The 18,734-nt window shown below is 39.0% G+C and overlaps 1 protein-coding gene and 1 non-coding gene across 2 annotated transcripts; one reads left to right on the top strand and one right to left on the bottom strand.

Annotated features, from left to right (window-relative positions):
- Window positions 1-274: 274 nt before the first annotated feature.
- Window positions 275-2,181, bottom strand: LOC130960664 (ammonium transporter 1 member 1-like). The gene has a single exon (XM_057886109.1). The coding sequence runs from the start codon at window positions 2,002-2,004 to the stop codon at window positions 499-501; it is 1,506 nt and encodes a 501-aa protein (XP_057742092.1). The 5' UTR covers window positions 2,005-2,181; the 3' UTR covers window positions 275-498.
- Window positions 2,182-18,041: 15,860 nt separating this feature from the next.
- On the top strand, window positions 18,042-18,149 carry LOC130964359 (small nucleolar RNA R71). The gene has a single exon (XR_009080456.1). It is a non-coding gene; the product is annotated as a small nucleolar RNA R71 (small nucleolar RNA).
- Window positions 18,150-18,734: the final 585 nt, after the last annotated feature.

The raw sequence follows: 18,734 nt of genomic DNA, 5'->3' as shown, positions 1-18,734 counted from the left end.
GATAAATTTAGAAACTAAATTAAATATTAACTAAAAAACCCAGAAAATTTGTATTGAACAACTCCACTTGTCTAACTCCCCTTGTCTTTCTTTTACTTTTTCTTTCTTTGCATTTGTATTTATATTATATGACTTAATTTTAACACATGACAAAAAGTACAATGCTACAAATAAATTTATATAATTAAATTAACAAATCATGAAACTTCGATAGGTAAAATTGTAACTAAAATTACATTTATATTTAATATTTGACTATTTGTTAAAAATATAATTAAATTAAAACATTAATAAATATTAAAATAATATTATAATTTTAACAAAATTTTTTAAATATGCTTAAAGTTTTGTAACCATTATAAAATTTACCTAATTAATATTACATTTACAAAGCCCAAACAAAGAGAACGAGGGAGACAAAATAACAAAAAGACAAATCTTATTTTTATACCTAGCAAAAATACATGATATGCAAGTGCAAATATGAAAAACTTATCATCATTCTGTGGTAGGAGTTGAGGAAGCGTTTGGCTCAATTCTTTTCAACTGAATCCCATGCTTGTGCGATTCATCGTCCTCGTAAGCATAAGCAAACCCACCATGTCGGGTCAGATCCATACCCGCGAGTTCATCCTCCGGTGAGATCCGAAGCAACTTCATCTTATTCAAAACAAAGAAAAGTGGACCCATTGTAGCACTCACCCAACCAGTAATAACCAGAATCTGAATCACATGCGCCGCCAGCAGTTTTCCGCCACCACCCATTAACAGCCCGTGCCCCCGACCCGACCCGTAGACCTGTTTCACATACTCCTTCTTCGCAAAGAGAGCGGTGAAAATCACACCCCACGCGCCGCAGCCGCCATGAAGCTGAGCGGCCTCCAACGGGTCGTCATATTTGACTTTTTCAGCCAATTTATTGCAGCCAATCAAAACCAAGGAGGCAAAAAAGCCGCACACAATTGCAGCCCAAGGCTCCACGACAGAGCATCCGGCCGTGATCGCTGCGAACCCGCCTAGCAACCCGTTACAAACATCAGTCACGTTCCAGTGACCAGACAATATCCTTTTCCCAAAAAGTGTTGTTAGGGCGGCCGTACAACCGGCTAAGGTTGTAGTTACTGCGGTCCTACCAACAGCACTCCATTGACCATAATAATTGCCAGATTCGTCGTAGTAAACTAGAATCTTGTTAAAAGAGCCAGGGTTAAATCCATACCAACCAAACCAGAGCATGAAAGTACCAAGTACCACCAATGATGCACTGTGCCCACGTAAAGCCACCGCTCGGCCGGTGTGATCGAAACGGCCTATTCTGGGCCCCTCAATTAGGGCACCCCATAAACCGGCAATGCCACCGACCATGTGAACGACTCCGGATCCCGCAAAATCGATGACTCCAGATCCGAAGAGGAGGTTCCCTGTGTTGAAGGCACTGGCCCACCCATCGGTGGACCAGATCCAATGCGACACAACGGGGTAGACGAAGCCAGTGAGGAAGGATGAGTAGATGAGGTAAGCGACGAACTGCGTCCGCTCCGCGATAGAGCCGCTTGTGATGCCAGCGGCGGCGATGGCGAAGGCCCACTGGTAGAGGAAGTTGCTGTAGTCAAAATCCTGAGCTTCAGAAGGAACTTGCTTGAGGCCGAAGAAGTGGCGGCCGATGAACCCATTGGAGGGGACGCCGAAAGCAAAGGCAAAACCGAATAGGTAGTAGAAGAGGCCGCCGGCAGCGGCGTCGAGGACGTTGGTAAGCATGATGTTCATGGTGTTCTTGGCGCGGACGGAGCCGGCGCAGAGCATGGCGAAGCCGAGCTGCATGGAGAAGACGAGATAGGCTGAGAAGAGGAGGTAGGTGCTGTCCACCGCGTGCTTGGTGTCTTTGTACTGCATACTCACGGCGGTGAACTGATCGCATATGAGACTTGCAGCGGCTGCAGCGTTGGTGGCGTTGGGGCCGAAGTATTGTGCCAGTTGCGCCGCTGAGCATGACGGCTGAGCCATGGTTCTGTTTCGTTGTGTTTGTGAGTTTTGACTGTTTTTAAAAGATTTTTAATTGACGATTTGAAGAATCAAAGGAGAGAAGGAATCGAGTGATTTTCGCTGAGGATGCACAGGGATTCCGTGTGTGTGCTTATGAGTGGTTAGTAGTTGCCATATATAAGGCGAAAGTGGGAAATCGGAGGGTGAAGACTTTGACCAGTGAGAGAGAGAAGGAAAGAAGACTTTTCCACAATTTCACATTTTCTGTTTATTTAAAAGAAAAGTATACGATATCAAGAATTGGGTCTGTTTTAGTAAGTTCAAAACTTTTGAGTTTTTTTAATATGCACAAAAAATAATTTGTAAATGTATCTTATATTGGAGTTTAATAATAATAATAATTTTTTTATCTTTACCATAAATATTTTTAAAATTTATCTAATAAAACCTTAATTTTTCATCTCACTTTTCAATTTATCCACAAAGTCATTGCCATCTGCTCCACTCTTCTTTGATCTCTGCCATTACCATCGCCGTCCAATACGGCACTCGATGCCAGTTTCAGCCCATCTTCCGGCGTCGCTATTAGACTCTTTCTCTCCATCGTTTATTCTCAGTATCTCTGTTCTCTGTTCTCTCTTCTCTCTTCTAGTCGTCATCAACGCCGTGGTGCTCCGTCTCCTCCTTCATCCTCCACTTCCAGAGTTTCAATGGAACCTCAGCTTTAGGTATGAACTTGCTTCATTGATTTCGCTTTTTTCGTTCCTTTTATATTCTTGTTGTATGAATCTGCTTCATTGAACTCATTCAATTATTTTTTTATTCTACTTATTTTTTGTTTAGGTTTTCCATACGAATTTGTTTCATTGATTTCATTCAATTATTTTTTTGTTCTGTTTATTCGGTTGTTTGAATTCTTTTGGATTCTGTTTATGAGGGTTAAAAAATTTTAGAATTTGTTCTTATGATTCTGATTTTAATTTCTATGTTTATGATTCTGTTCATGATGCTCTAGTTCTATCTTTTGTTCTATTTTTATTTGTTACTGCTGTTTGATTTGGTTTAGTCTGTTTGCAAATTTAGAAATTAGTATTATGATTTTGTTTAAAAATTTCGTTTCCATTATATAGGATGATCATGAGGGTGTTAGGAATGCGGATGATGACAACTTTATAGACAACACTGGGGTGGAAGCTGGTGGTCACTATAGGCAGTGATGAACCTCGTTCTCCTGGTGATGCTCCCCAGGTTGGTGATTAATTCTCCCGAATTTTTTCTTTTTACTGCTAGATTCTCCTGTAAGCAGAATAGCAGATCCATTGTGTTTGATATCCTTCTGATTAGGATAATGTTTTGGTACTAGTAGCATGTTGTAAACCAAAATATGTGATGGATGTAACTTAAGCTTTCTTTTCATTTCAAGCTATTCGGTCTCTGTTTATGATCTAGTTAGAGACAATTTCTTCAAGAAATCAATTATGTGTTTTGTTGGAGTGTTTTACTATAAAGCTTTTGACACCTGACATATGTTGATTTTCTTGGTAGAGGAAGGTGAAGAGGATGATGAAATTAAGGATCTTTTCAAGATAGGAAAGAAAAAGAAGAAGAATGAGAGAAGTCTTGTAGAAATAGCTTTATTAGTTGAGAACGTCATGGCTGAGCTTGAGGTCACAACTGAAAAGGATGCTGAACTTAATAGACAGGGGAAGCCTGCCATTAATAAACTAAAGAAGTTGGATCTTCTAACAGAAATCCTCTCGAAGTAAGTTATTGATTTTCTGTCATATTAAGTGTGATCTGGTGTTTCCTTAATACTTTATGTTCATGTGCATATTTTCTTTGGTTATTTTCCACCAACTATTTGTCTATTTTGTAGGAAACAGCTCCAATTAGAGTTTTTGGATCATAGAGTACTAACTTTGTTGAAGAATTAGCTTGAGCCACTTCCTGATGGAAGCTTGTCAAATAGTAACATACGCACAACAACTTTGAGTATTTTAAATGATGTACAGAGTTTTCACCATTATAAATATTTTTTTATTCAATTTCCCTTCTCTAGCATTATTTAGCGTCTGATTAATTGGACATGCTTTGCAGTTTCCTATTGACCTAGAGCAGTATGACAGAAGAGAACAGCTGAATCATACTGCGCTCTGTTTTAATGAGTGATTTTGTTCTGCATGGGGCAGGAACCATGTCTGACTTCTGCGATTCACATTCCTGGAACAAACACGATTCAGACTCCTGGAACCAACCACTAAACACTGATCGATATTTCAGCTAATCGGAAAGAAGAGAAGAATAAATGAAAATTCATTCGCCATCAAGGAACAAAACCGGATATTTTTTGCATGCAAGTTGTGATAGCACTAACATAGTGAACTTACTCAAACTATAGCATAAACATTGCCTGTCTCATTTTGATTTTGCATAGCAAAATGTTAAAGGAACTATTGAGAATCTTAGAGGAAGCAAATTCTACTATGCAAGTTGAGTAGAATTAGGAGTCAATTATTAGGGCTTTGAATTGTTTGTATATTCTGAATCACAGTTACTAAGTACTTTTTGGAGTTTCTTGTGAACCACCATATGTGAACCACCATATCCTCACTCATCTCGCAATATTTTTATTCAAAATTGGCCATTCTATTGTTGGCTTTTAACTTTAACCTACTCTATCTCTGCAATATGCTCAATGCTGCTTTTATTTTGATCCCAAACCCAAAACACCAATCTTTAGCAGATCCTGTTCGCACTTTATACAATGTATAAGAACCTCCAAAGTTATAATCCAAAGGAAAAAAAAGGAAAAAATGTGAAAAGAAACAAACAAATTCTCACTCCATTTTCCACTCCACCATTCCTCAAGAATAACAAATCTCAAACCAGCAAACACAAATATCAGCTTATTAGCATTCTAGAAATGGAGATATTATCACAATTGTGGACACTGTTAGGGTTACTCACCGTTTTGCAAAATGTGCTTCTATCTCGTATTCTCTCTCTGCTTTACTTTCTATTCGAATCATCGCAAGATCTGCTATATCCTTACGCATACATTGAGATACTCGAGTTCAACGACTACAGCGGTGTTGACCTCAACGAGTTGAACCTGGTACAGATGAAACGAATTCACGAGATTTCGGTGGAATGAGAAAAAAAATGACGAGAATCACAAAAATTTCGATGAAATCGCGAAATTGAATAGAGACATGGAGGGTACCTGGTGTGGAAGATCGGAGAGGAAGAAGCAGCAGGGTGATTGGTGGTCTTCCATGAAGGTGTTGATAGGTTTTCTTTTTGGAAAGTTCTTCTGGGAGCTGAGCCAAAATTGAATAGAGATAGGAAAAATATGAGCTAATATGAGGGTTTTATTATTGGGGCAAATTTAAAATATTGAAAGATTTGTTATTTTTTAGTATAAATTGTAATAAATTATTTATGAATTAAATATAAACCATTAGATCTGTTATCAATCTAATCTAATGCTTTAAATTGAATGGTGCATTAGATAAGCTCAAAAGATTTGAGCTAATTTTAGACAGACCCCAAGAATTGTATCTGCCGACTATTACCAACAATAATTAAAATTAATTAAATATAATTTGTTATAGCAATTAAGAATTTAATAAAAAATTGAAATTTGAAAAAGACACATTCAAATTTTACACTAATTCTATTTTGCTTCCACCCATACATTACTCTCTCTGCGTTGTGCTTCTTCTTCTCTTTTCTTCATTGGCGCCGACGTTGCCTCTTTGAGAACGCCACCTTACTCAGCGCCGGCGTTACCTCTTTCTCCCTCGCCTCGCCGGTCTCCATCGCACTGCCGCCCTCGCGTCACTCTCCTCAACCGTGCCTCAGTGGCGCGTCCTCCCTATGTGGTCCTCCACTACGTTGTCACAGCATCGTCCAACATTCACGTTGTTCCATCGCCGTCCATCACCGTCAGTTCTCAACCCTAAACCTCCCCTCTCTCTCTCTTGCATAAAAATTTGTTATTATTCACTCAATTCATTGCTCCTTTTCTTCAATTTCTAGATTCAATGTTTCATTTGGATTTTTCTATTTTGCTAATTTCAACCGAAACTGAGCAAAACATGTCTGAAATATTTTCCATTTCTGTTTTTTGGGGAAAAAAAGAAAAATATTTCAAGTTGAGAGATTTATCTAGGGCTTAGTATTTATTGGGAATTCGATAGACTGTGCCTTTTTTTCCCCTTTTCTGAGTGAAATTTGTTGAATTGCATGAGTAGGTTGAGGTAGGAGTTAGGGGACTGAGATAATTCGTATCAGATTTACAAAGTACTACATTGTATTGTGCATTTTCTAATCTCAAAGTAATTTTTATAGGTTTTTTAGGAATTAGGTAAGTACTGAAGTGCATGGCATACATTGTTCTCTATTGATAATAATGGAACTGCAGTTTATGTATTGGAGTCTCTTTCAATTGTTTCTGTTTTGTCAAGCTTTCTGTATTCATTGCATTAATGTTGAATGTTGTAATAACAACTCAAAGATAAAAAATATTTCAGTTAGTTTGCCATATGGATCTCAGAAATATGGCCTTATTTTTCAGTAAGAGATTCCTAGTTTGTTCTATCATCCATCGTCCATCTATTTTTAAAAGATGTTTTTTTTAGTTATAATTGTTTCTTTTATTTTTAATTTAATCCCTTTGGAATGTGATTATTTTATGTACATGTATTTTTTGGAATGGGATTAGCCCCAAGTTGTTAGTCTTGTGACGCAGACGTCTGTATACCATTGGTCAATTGAAGGTGAGACGTAATTCTGCTAATTCAAATATGTTTTTCATCTTATGCATTTTGGTTGAGGTGCTTGTAGCTTGTATGAAAATTGTTAAATGGTTTGTTGATCTGTAATATATGTATCATGTAGGAGATTTTGAACCTGCGAAAATGTTTGAAAGAACTAATTTGGCAAACAATCAACTCATTAATTATCTATGTGACCCTATAGAAAAATGATTGTTCTTGATTGGTATTGCTCCTGGTTCCCCTGAGGTATGTCGTCTTTGGTGCTTTGCATATGTTATAATAAGTAGGCAACTTGGTTTAATTACATTCATTTTCAAGTTTGCTTTAAGATTGCTGCGTCTTTATGGAAGTTAAAACTTTAACACGATTTGTAAAGTTTCTAAATAAGTCTATACTTCTATTTTACTAAATCTCCACTAGCAGAGATGATTTTTACAATTTAAGTTGGTCTTAGCTACTATTTAATGTTCTGCCAGCTTTAAAGAGGATCAACAAATTAAAGAAGCTGAGTTGCTAATAAATCACAACAGCTCTATTTATTCTTCATTTTTTCTTTTTGCAGAAGCAATGTACCATGTCATCAGAAGATACGCTCAAGGATTCCGAGCTACAAGACCACATTGAAAAAGCAAAAAATCTACTTTAAGATGATTGATGAATTTGAACTAATGGAAGAGAAATTTGAAACAGTTGATAAATCGGATGAAGTGGAAAAGACGTAATCCAAGTGTAGCAAATAGAAAATTGTTCTTTGTTTAGTAAGTTGTATAGTATTGATATAATAATTTACTAAACGATGTAGCTTTACCCTCTAACGAAATAGAAAGTTCTTGCATTATTTTTTGTCATGATGAATTCCTAATTCTACAGTGATGCAAATTGTATGGATAAGTTGAATGAATGATGACAAATTTATAGTGACCACTTTATAGTTACAAGATTACTATAACCAAATAGATGTAACAAACAACTGAACTTGCATTGATATAAATATGTCTAAAGGAAAACTGAGAAGCTTGGAAAAATCATGTGCACATACATTCATATAAACTTTTGAGAATATGTCTACATTGATGAATAAACTATGTTTCTTAACGTTCAAAATAAGAATCTAACAAATCCTTAAGAGTATAAATCACTTAATCTAAAAAAACATGAGAATCCAACAAGAAACTATTCGATCAGAGCACTCTTCATGTTAGCAACCTTTTGATCACACTTCTTGGGATGGAACTTTGGTTCCTCTATCTGACTTGCTTGAGAGACCAAGTTAGTTGTAGCTTCCTTCATCTGCTCTTCCAACTTTTCATACTTAATGCAAGCAGCCACAATTTTCCTCTCTTATATCAAAAGACACATCTATTAAAGACACATTCAAAAAAGTTTTTTTATCAGAAGGCATATCCAATAAATACACATTCAATAGGAGACACATCTATTAAAGACATATCCAAGTAAATTTTAAATATAAGATATATCCATAAAAGACATATCCATTAAGGAAATGGAAGACATGTCCATTAGAACACAGCTCCATTAGTAGACACATCAAAGACAAAAAGACACATGCATAGAAGACACAACCAGAAAAGACACCTCTATTAAAAATTACATCCATAGTTAAACACATCCTGATCCATTTTCCTTATCATTCCATTTCTTTTTCTTGGTCCAGAACTTGATCTAAAAAGAGCTATCGATATATATACATAGATATATAAGCCTTAAAGACACGACCAGAAAAGACACGACAAAAAAGACACCTCAATTAGAAAACACATCCATAGTTAGACACATCCTGAAAAGACACCTACAAAATGGCACAACATTTACTCCCTAGACTATCTTAATGCTTGAAGTTTACTTTGACCACATGCAAACCCAATTTTAATGCACAACATTTACTCTATATACTATCTTAACCTCATTTTTATCCTACATTTGAGGATTCTCTAAACAAAAACAAGCAATAATGCATACAAAAGCTCTCCAGCAAAGCACAATGAACTAATAATCATAAAAGATTCAGATCAATTCATATAATTTAATTTCTAATATTACAAAAAAATAACATCCACAAATTAAAAAATGCATCTTATATGAATACCTAATCTAGGTATATGAACCCTCAACAGATCAGCCACATCTAGGTACATAAACCCTGAAATATTACTACTAACCTGTTAGATCAGTGGCGCCAACAAAAGAGGAAGCGTCTGCGCGAGGTGTCTTGGAGCAGGTGCTAGTTGCGGCGCTGAATGGGGCTGAGCAGATACAAGAGATGAAATGGGATGGTGGTGCTTCGGCAGGACAGGGAGATTTTCAACGCGGCTTGCGTGGAGGCAGAGCACGCGGACGCACCGTCGGCTGGTCCAGCAGAGAAGAGATGCATCTTAGTGGCGGCAACTAGTTTTTCGACAGCGTTGACTCTGTTGACGAATGTGATCGGCAAAGACAGCAATACGGCGTGCTATGCGGCGCTGCAAGTAGAGATGGGGAGTGGGAGTGTGTTTCCACTGTAAGAAGAAGTGAAAAAGGGTTATAGTAGGGTTAGAGGGGTAAACAGGTGGTATTAGGATTAACTAGGTTAATTTAGGATGTATTTTTTTAAATAAGTGGGCTTTGTCTAGTAACGCAATAACCTTTTGGCATATATTGATAGATTACTTCTTGGTAACGTAGCACGATTGAAGTATAAAACCAAACAGGAGATCATAAATTGTTCACTTATCAGTTCAAACGTTTAATGCTTTAATAGGTTAAATAGAAGTTAAATAAGAGTAATAAATATATACATATACACGCAACTTTTTTAGAAATATTGAATAATCAAATTCTTTTTATAATTTTTCTTGGTGACTAAGTTCCTTTTATAATTAACTTTGATCAAATTGGACAATAATTAATTAATCCAAAAATCAATTCACATGCTATTCTTTTGCAAGAAAAAGAAAATACATTTCATAATATTCACATGATTGCATACTAATTATGGAAGGAGACATTTTATGGACTTTACGTAAAAGACATAAAAAAAACACCAAATTGGAGAAAAGAATTAAGACCTCTACCGAAGGGTCTTACCCAGACATGATGACCCAATAATGATCACAATGATTTTGGCCAACGCTAATTTGCACAAAACTCTAGTCGACCTGAGTAGTTTGACTGATATTTTGTTTAAAGAGACACTTGACATGCTTAGGCTAGACCTAAAATATTTAAGAGCCTATTTCGATAGTCTAGTTGGGTAAAACAAAATCCTGATCAAACCACTAGATTTCATTAGTCTATATACTATTTTCGAAAAAAGTGCAAAAAACAACACCTTAAAGATTGATTACATAGTGGTTGATGTTCCTTCTGTCGACAATGCACTTATAGGAAATGAGGGTATTGTAATAATACATAGAGATCAAGCCCTAAGGAGGAGATGTTACAATAAATGCCTTAGTCTTAAAGGGATGATTACTGGAGGACATGTATATGTGTCGAAATTTGGTAGCCCTAGAGAAAGAGAACCACTCTAATCTGAACCATAAGGGAAACTGGAGGAGGTGCAAATTAGTGAAATCTTGAGAAAACCAGAAGTATAAGGTTAAAACTCCATCAAGAGATCAAATAGGAGTTGATCCGACTTCTACAAGAAAATTCCAATGTTTTTTGCTTGGAAAACATCTGATATTCGAAGAATCTCACCTGAGTTAACATCACACAAACTATCTGTGTATCCTGGCTCAAAATCAGTTCAAGGAAGGAAGAGAAAACTGAGCGAGAAAAGAGCTCGGGTAGTAAAAGAATGTAGCACTCTACCACACAGAACTTTATGCTTAAGTTCGTAAATCAGAGGTGGTGAGGTATTACGACCTCGTTATGCAAAGTTAAATTTCACGCACCAGCTGGTGTTCAACGCCAACAAGGTCTCTGCTCCAGAGTGTTCTGTTTCCAGCTCTGACTATTTCTGTTTCTTTTCTAATTGCTGCACATGATCACAAACTTAAACAAATATGAAAATTAAACTAAAATAACTTAAATAAACTTAAAGAAAAATAAGAAAACATTAATTATTGATGGATTACCTCCCAACAAGCCCTTCTTTAACGTCACTAGCTTGACAGTTAGCTATTTACGGAGATGGATAGGGGCGTAAAATTTTGCCCCTTACAGTGAATTTCTTGCCTGTGCTATCATGGATAAGTTCCACATGTTCCAGAGACAGGATCCTGTTCACAGTGTATGAAATGACTGGATTGTCTGTGAAGATAACTCTCATGCCAGGTGAGAGGCCTTCAGTGGGGATTTTCTTATCCCTCCAGCCTTTAGATACTTTCTTCTTAGTACCTTTGTTCTCAGTGCTTGATAATGGCTGTCCAACACCAAAATTAGAATTCGTGTCTGAGGTCTCTGTATAACCTTGCACTGAGAGAGAGGATTGGAAGACTAAGTGTTGCACAACTATTTCTTTGTTGTCAGAGGGAAAGTTAGGGTTAGGCATCTTGAACAAGATGTGGTCCTCCCATAACTGTAGAATCAGCTCTCCCTTTGCTACATCAATTATGGCATTGGCAGTGGCTAGGAAGAGTCTTCCAAGGATGATGGATTAATCCTCTTCCTCCTCAGTATACAATATTATGAAATCTGCAGGGATGTAAAGGTTCTCAACCTTTACTAAGACATCCTCTACACGACCATAAGCATTTTTCATTGACCTGTCTGCCATTTTTAGTGAGATTCTTGTAGCTTGTACCTCGAAGATCCTCAACTTCTCTATTATAGAGAGTGGCTGGTGAACGAAATTGTGATCACTACTTTTCACAACTCAAATAATCCCTAGTAATGGCCCCAAAGACTTAGTGCTCAATACCATGGCATAAACACAACTTCGCACAACTAACCAGCAAGTGCACTGGGTCGTCCAAGTAATAAACCTTACGCGAGTAAGGATCGATCCCACGGAGATTGTTTGTATGAAGCAAGCTATGGTCACCTTGTAAATCTCAGTCAGGCAGACTCAAATGGTTATGGGTGATATATGAATAAAACATAAAGATAAAGATAGAGATACTTATGTATTCCATTGGTGAGAATTTCAGATAAGCGAATGGAGATGCTTTGTCCCTTCCGTCTCTCTGCTTTCCTACTGTTTTCATCCAATCCTTCTTACTCCTTTCCATGGCAAGCATTATACAAGGGTTTCACCGTTGTTAGTGGCTACCTCCCATCCTCTCAGTGGAAATGTTCAACGCACCCTGTCACGGCACGGCTATCCAGCTGTCGGTTCTCGATCATGTCGGAATAGAATCCAGTGATTCTTTTGCGTCTGTCACTAACGCCCCACAATTGCGAGTTTGAAGCACGTCACAATCATTCAATCATTGAATCCTACTCAGAATACCACAGACAAGGTTTAGACCTTCCGGATTCTCTTGAATGCCGCCATCAGTTCTAGCCTATACCACGAAGACTCTGATATCACGGAATGGCTGGCTCGGTTGTCAGGCGAGCGCTCGGTTGTTAGGCGATCAACCATGCGTCGTGTATCAGGAATCCAAGAGATATGCACCCAATCTAAGGTAGAACGGAGGTGGTTGTCAGTCACACGTCCATAGGTGAGAATGATGATGAGTGTCACGGATCATCACATTCGTCAAGTTGAAGAACAAGTGATATCTTGGAACAAGAACAAGCGGAATTGAATAGAAGAACAATAGTAATTGCATTAATACTCGAGGTACAGCAGAGCTCCACACCTTAATCAATGGTGTGTAGAAACTCCACCGTTGAAAATACATAAGAACAAGGTCTAGGCTTGGCCGTGAGGCCAGCCTCCATGGTCTAAGATAGCATAAGACTAAAGATAGCTACCAAGATTCCAAGACATCAAATACAATAGCAAAAGGTCCTATTTATAGGGAACTAGTAGCTTAGGAATTACAAAGATGAGTAAATGACATAAAAATCCACTTCCGGGCCCACTTGGTGTGTGATTGGGCTGAGCATTGAAGCATTTTCGTGTAGAGACTCTTCTTGGAGTTAAACGCCAGCTTTTATGCCAGTTTGGGCGTCTAACTCCCACTTTGGTGCCAGTTCCGGCGTTTAACGCTGGGAATTCTGAGGGTGACTTTGAACACCGGTTTGGGCCATCAAATCTTGAGCAAAGTATGGACTATCATATATTGCTGGAAAGCCCAGGATGTCTATTTTGCAACGCCGTTGAGAGCGCGCCAATTGGGCTTCTGTAGCTCCAGAAAATCCACTTCGAGTGCAGGGAGGTCAGAATCCAACAGCATCTGCAGTCCTTTTTAGTCTCTGAATCAGATTTTTGCTCAGGTCCCTCAATTTCAGCCAGAAAATACCTGAAATCACAGAAAAACACACAAACTCATAGTAAAGTCCAGAAAATTGAATTTTAACTAAAAACTAATAAAAATATACTAAAAACTAACTAAATATACTAAAAACATACTAAAAACAATGCCAAAAAGCGTACAAATTATCCGCTCATCACAACACCAAACTTAAATTGTTGCTTGTCCCCAAGCAACTGAAAATCAAATAAGATAAAAAGAAGAGAATATACTATAGACTTCAAATTATCAATGAAACTTAGCTCCAAATTAGATGAGCGGGACTAGTAGCTTTTTGCCTCCGAACAGTTTTGGCATCTCACTTTATCCTTTGAAATTCAGAATGATTGGCTTCTTTTAGGAACTCAGAATCCAGATAGTGTTATTGATTCTCCTAGTTAAGTATGATGATTCTTGAACACAGCTACTTATTGAGTCTCGGCCGTGGCCCAAAGCACTCTGTTTTCCAGTATTACCACCGGATACATACATGCCACAGACACATAATTGGGTGAACCTTTTCAGATTGTGACTCAGCTTTGCTAGAGTCCCCAATTAGAGGTGTCCAGGGTTCTTAAGCACACTCTTTTTACCTTGGATCACGACTTTAACCGCTCAGTCTCAAGTTTTCACTTGACACCTTCACGCCACAAGCACATGGTTAGGGACAGCTTGGTTTAGCCGCTTAGGCCAGGATGTTATTCCTGTAGGCCCTCCTATCCACTGATGCTCAAAGCCTTGGATCCTTTTTATTACCCTTGCCTTTTGGTTTAAAGGGCTATTGGCTTCTTCTGCTTGCTCTTTTATTTTTTCATTTTTTTTTGTATTCACTGCTTTTTCTTGCTTCAAGAATCATTTTTGTGATTTTTCAGATCCTCAGTAACATGTCTCCTTTTTCATCATTCTTTCAAGAGCCAACAACTTTAACATTCATGAACAACAAATTCAAAAGACATATGCACTGTTTAAGCATACATTCAGAAAACAAAAAGTATTGTCACCACATCAAACTAATTAAGCTAGTTTTAAAGATGAATTCGAAATCCTGTACTTCTTGTTCTTTTGTGATAAAAACAGTTTTCATTTAAGAAAGGTGATGGATTCATAGGACATTCATAACTTTAAGGCATAGACACTAAGACACTAATGATCATAAGACACATACATAAATAAACATAAGCATAAAAATTCGAAAAACAAGAAAATAAAGAACAAGGAGATTAAAGAACGGGTCCACCTCAGTGATGGCGGCTTGTTCTTCCTCTTGAAGGTCTTATGGAGTGCTTGAGCTCCTCAATGTCTCTTCCTTGTCTTTGTTGCTCCTCTCTCATGATTCTTTGATCTTTTCTAATTTCATGGAGGAGGATGGAATGTTCTTGGTGCTCCACCCTTAGTTGTCCCATGTTGGAACTCAATTCTCCTAGGGAGGTGTTAATTTGCTCCCAATAGTCTTGTGGAGGAAAGTGCATCCCTTGAGGCATCTCAGGGATCTCATGATGAGAGGGGTCTCTTGTTTGCTCCATCCTTTTCTTAGTGATGGGCTTGTCCTCATCAATGAGGATGTCTCCTTCTATGTCCACTCCAACTGAATAACAGAGGTGACAAATGAGATGAGGAAAGGCTAACCTTGCTAAGGTAGAGGACTTGTCTGCCACCTTATAGAGTTCTTGGGCTATAACCTCATGAACTTCCACTTCCTCTCCAATCATGATACTATGAATCATGATGGCCCGGTCTATAGTAACTTCGGACCGGTTGCTAGTGGGAATGATTGAGCGTTGGATAAACTCCAACCATCCTCTAGCCACGGGCTTGAGGTCATGCCTTCTCAATTGAACCGGCTTCCCTCTTGAATCTCTCTTCCATTGGGCGCCCTCTTTACAAATGTCTATGAGGACTTGGTCCAACCTTTGATCAAAGTTGACCCTTCTAGTGTAAGGATGTTCATCTCCTTGCATCATGGGCAAGTTGAATGCCAACCTTACATTTTCCGGACTAAAATCTAAGTATTTCCCCCGAACCATTGTAAGCCAATTCTTTGGGTCCGGGTTCACACTTTGATCATGGTTCTTGGTGATCCATGCATTGGCATAGAACTCTTGAACCATTAAGATTCTGACTTGTTGAATGGGGTTGGTAAGAACTTCCCAACCTCTTCTTCGAATCTCATGTCGGATCTCCGGATATTCACTCTTTTTGAGTTTGAAAGGGACCTCAGGGATCACCTTCTTCAAGGCCACAACTTCATAGAAGTGGTCTTGATGCACCCTTGAGATGAATCTCTCCATCTCCCATAACTCGGAGGTGGAAGCTTTTGCCTTCCCTTTCCTCTTTCTAGAGGTTTCTCCGGCCTTGGATGCCATAAATGGTTATGGAAAAACAAAAAGCAATGCTGTTACCACACCAAACTTAAAAGGTTTGCTCGTCCTCGAGCAAAAGAAGAAAGAATAGAGTAGAAGAAGAAGAAAATGAAAGAGATGGAGGAGGCCTATTTTTCGGCCAAAGGGGGAAGAAGTAGTGTTTAGGGTGTGGGAAAATGAAGGAGTGAAGATGGGTTTATATAGGGGTGAGGGAAGGGGTAGGGTTCGGCCATTATGGGTGGGTTTGGGAGGGAAAGTGGTTTAAATTTGAATGGTGAGGTAGGTGGGGTTTTATGAAGGATGGATGTGAGTGGTGAAGAGAAAGATGGGATTGGATAGGTGAAGGGTTTTTGGGGAAGAGGTATTGAGGTGATTGGTGAATGGGTGAAGAAGAAAGAGGGTGGTGGGGTTGGTGGGGATCCTATGGGGTCCACAGATCCTGAGGTGTCAAGGAAAAGTCATCCCTGCACCAAATGGCATGCAAAAATGTGTTTTGAGCCAATTCTGGCGTTAAACGCTTGGCTGGTGCCCATTTCTGGCGTTTAACACCAAGTGCTTGCCCTTTTTTGGCGTTTAACGCTAGTCTGGTGCCCCTTTCTGGCGTTAAACGCCCAGAATGGTGCCGGACTGGGCGTTAAACGCCCATCTGCTAGCCTTACTGGCGTTTAAACGCCAGTAGGTTCTTCCTCCAGGGTGTGCTATTTTTCTTCCTGTTTTTCATTTTGTTTTTGCTTTTTCAATTGATTTTGTGACTTTTCATGATCATCAACCTACAGAAAACATAAAATAACAAAGAAAAATAGATAAAATATAACATTGGGTTGCCTCCCAACAAGCGCTTCTTTAATGTCAGTAGCTTGACAGTGGGCTCTCATGGAGCCTCACAAATGCTCAGAGCAATGTTGGAACCTCCCAACACCAAACTTAGAGTTTGAATGTGGGGGTTCAACACCAAACTTAGAATTTGGTTGTGGCCTCCCAACACCAAACTTAGAGTTTGACTGTGGGGGCTCTGTTTGGCTCTGTTTTGAGAGAAGCTCTTCATGCTTCCTCTCCATAGTGACAGAGGGATATCCTTGAGCCTTAAACACAAAGGATTCCTCATTCACTTGAATGATCAGTTCACCTCTATCAACATCAATCAAAGCCTTTGCTGTGGCTAGGAAGGGTCTGTCAAGGATGATGGATTCATCCATGCACTTCCCAGTCTCTAGGACTATGAAATCAGTAGGGATGTAATGGTCTTCAACTTTTACCAGAACATTCTCTACAAGTCCATAGGCTTGTTTCTTTGAATTGTCTGCCATCTCTAGTGAGATTCTTGCTGCTTGTACCTCAGAGATCCCTAGCTTCTCCATTACAGAGAGAGGCATGAGGTTTACACTTGACCCTAAGTCACACAGAGCCTTCTTGAAGGTCATGGTGCCTATGGTATAAGGTATTGAAAACTTCCCAGGATCTTGTCTCTTTTGAGGTAATTTCTGCCTAGACAAGTCATCCAGTTCTTTGGTGAGCAAAGGAGGTTTGTTCTCCCAAGTCTCATTTCCAAATAACTTGTTATTTAGCGTCAAGATTGCTCTAAGGTATTTAGCAACTTGCTCTTCAGTGACATACTCATCCTCTTCAGAGGAAGAATACTCATCAGAGCTCATGAATGGCAGAAGTAAATCAAATGGAATCTCTATGGTCTCAGTGTGATCCTCAGATTCCCATGGTTCCTCATTAGGGAACTCATTGGAGGCCAGTGGACGCCCATTGAGGTCTTCCTCAGTGGCGTTCACTGCCTCTCCTTCCTCTCCAAATTCGGCCATGTTGATGGCCTTGCACTCTCCTTTTGGATTTTCTTCTGTATTGCTTGGAAGAGTACTAGGAGGGAGTTCAGTAATTTTCTTGCTCAGCTGTCCCACTTGTGCCTCCAAATTCCTAATGGAGGACCTTGTTTCAGTCATGAAACTTTGAGTGGTTTTGATTAGATCAGAGACCATGGTTGCTAAGTCAGAGTGGCTCTGCTTAGAATTCTCTGTCTGTTGCTGAGAAGATGATGGAAAAGGCTTGCCATTGCTAAACCTATTTCTTCCACCATTATTGTTGTTGAAACCTTGTTGAGGTCTCTGTTGATCCTTCCATGAGAAATTTGGATGATTTCTCCATGAAGAATTATAGGTGTTTCCATAGGGTTCTCCCATGTAATTCACCTCTTCCATTGAAGGGTTCTCAGGATCATAAGCTTCTTCTTCAGATGAAGCGTCCTTAGTACTGCCTGGTGCATTTTGCATTCCAGACAGACTTTGAGAAATCAAATTGACTTGCTGAGTCAATATCTTGTTCTGAGCCAATATGGCATTTAGAGTATCAATCTCAAGAACTCCTTTCTTCTGATTTGTCCCATTGTTCACAGGATTCCTTTCAGAAGTGTACATGAATTGGTTATTTGCAACCATTTCAATTAGTTCTTGAGCCTCTATAGGCGTCTTCTTCAGATGAAGAGATCCTCCAGCAGAGCTATCCAATGACATCTTGGACAGTTCAGAGAGACCATCATAGAAAATACCTATGAAGCTCCATTCAGAAAGCATGTCAGAAGGACATTTTCTGATCAATTGTTTGTATCTTTCCCAAGCTTCATAGAGGGATTCTCCTTTCTTCTGTCTGAAGGTTTGGACTTCCACTCTAAGCTTACTCAATTTTTAAGGTGGAAAGAACTTTGCCAAGAAGGCATTGACTAGCTTTTCCCAAGAGTTCAGGCTGTCTTTAGGTTGTAAGTCCAACCATATCCTAGCTCTGTCTCTTACAGCAAAAGGGAATAGCATAAGTCTGTAGACCTCAGGGTCAACCCCATTAGTCTTGACAGTATCACAGATTTGCAAGAATTCAGCTGAGAACTGATGAGGATCTTCCAATGGAAGTCCATGGAACTTGCAATTCTGTTGCATTAGAGAAACTAATTGAGGCTTAAGCTCAAAGTTGTTTGCTCCAATGGCAGGGATAGAGATGCTTCTCCCATAGAAGTCGGGAGTAGGTGCAGTAAAGTCACCCAGCACCTTCCTTGCATTGTTGGCATTGTTGTTGTTTTCGGCTGCCATGGTTTCTTCTTCTTTGAAGATTTCTGTTAGGTCCTCTACAGAGAGTTGTGCCTTAGCTTCTCTTAGCTTTCGCTTCAAGGTCCTTTCAGGTTCAGGGTCAGCCTCAACAAGAATGCCTTTGTCTTTGTTCCTGCTCATATGAAAGAGAAGAGAACAAGAAAATGTGGAATCCTCTATGTC

This window comes from Arachis stenosperma, chromosome 2 (assembly GCF_014773155.1).
Source record: "Arachis stenosperma cultivar V10309 chromosome 2, arast.V10309.gnm1.PFL2, whole genome shotgun sequence".
NCBI classification, from domain to species: Eukaryota; Viridiplantae; Streptophyta; class Magnoliopsida; order Fabales; family Fabaceae; genus Arachis; species Arachis stenosperma.
The sequence above is the reverse complement of the archived record's forward strand: the minus strand, read 5'-3'. Positions and strand labels throughout refer to the sequence as shown.

Bases quoted from the DNA above. Each gene is read 5' to 3' on its own strand.
- LOC130960664 (XM_057886109.1), bottom strand. From the start codon at position 2,004: ATGGCTCAGCCGTCATGCTCAGCGGCGCAACTGGCACAATACTTCGGC.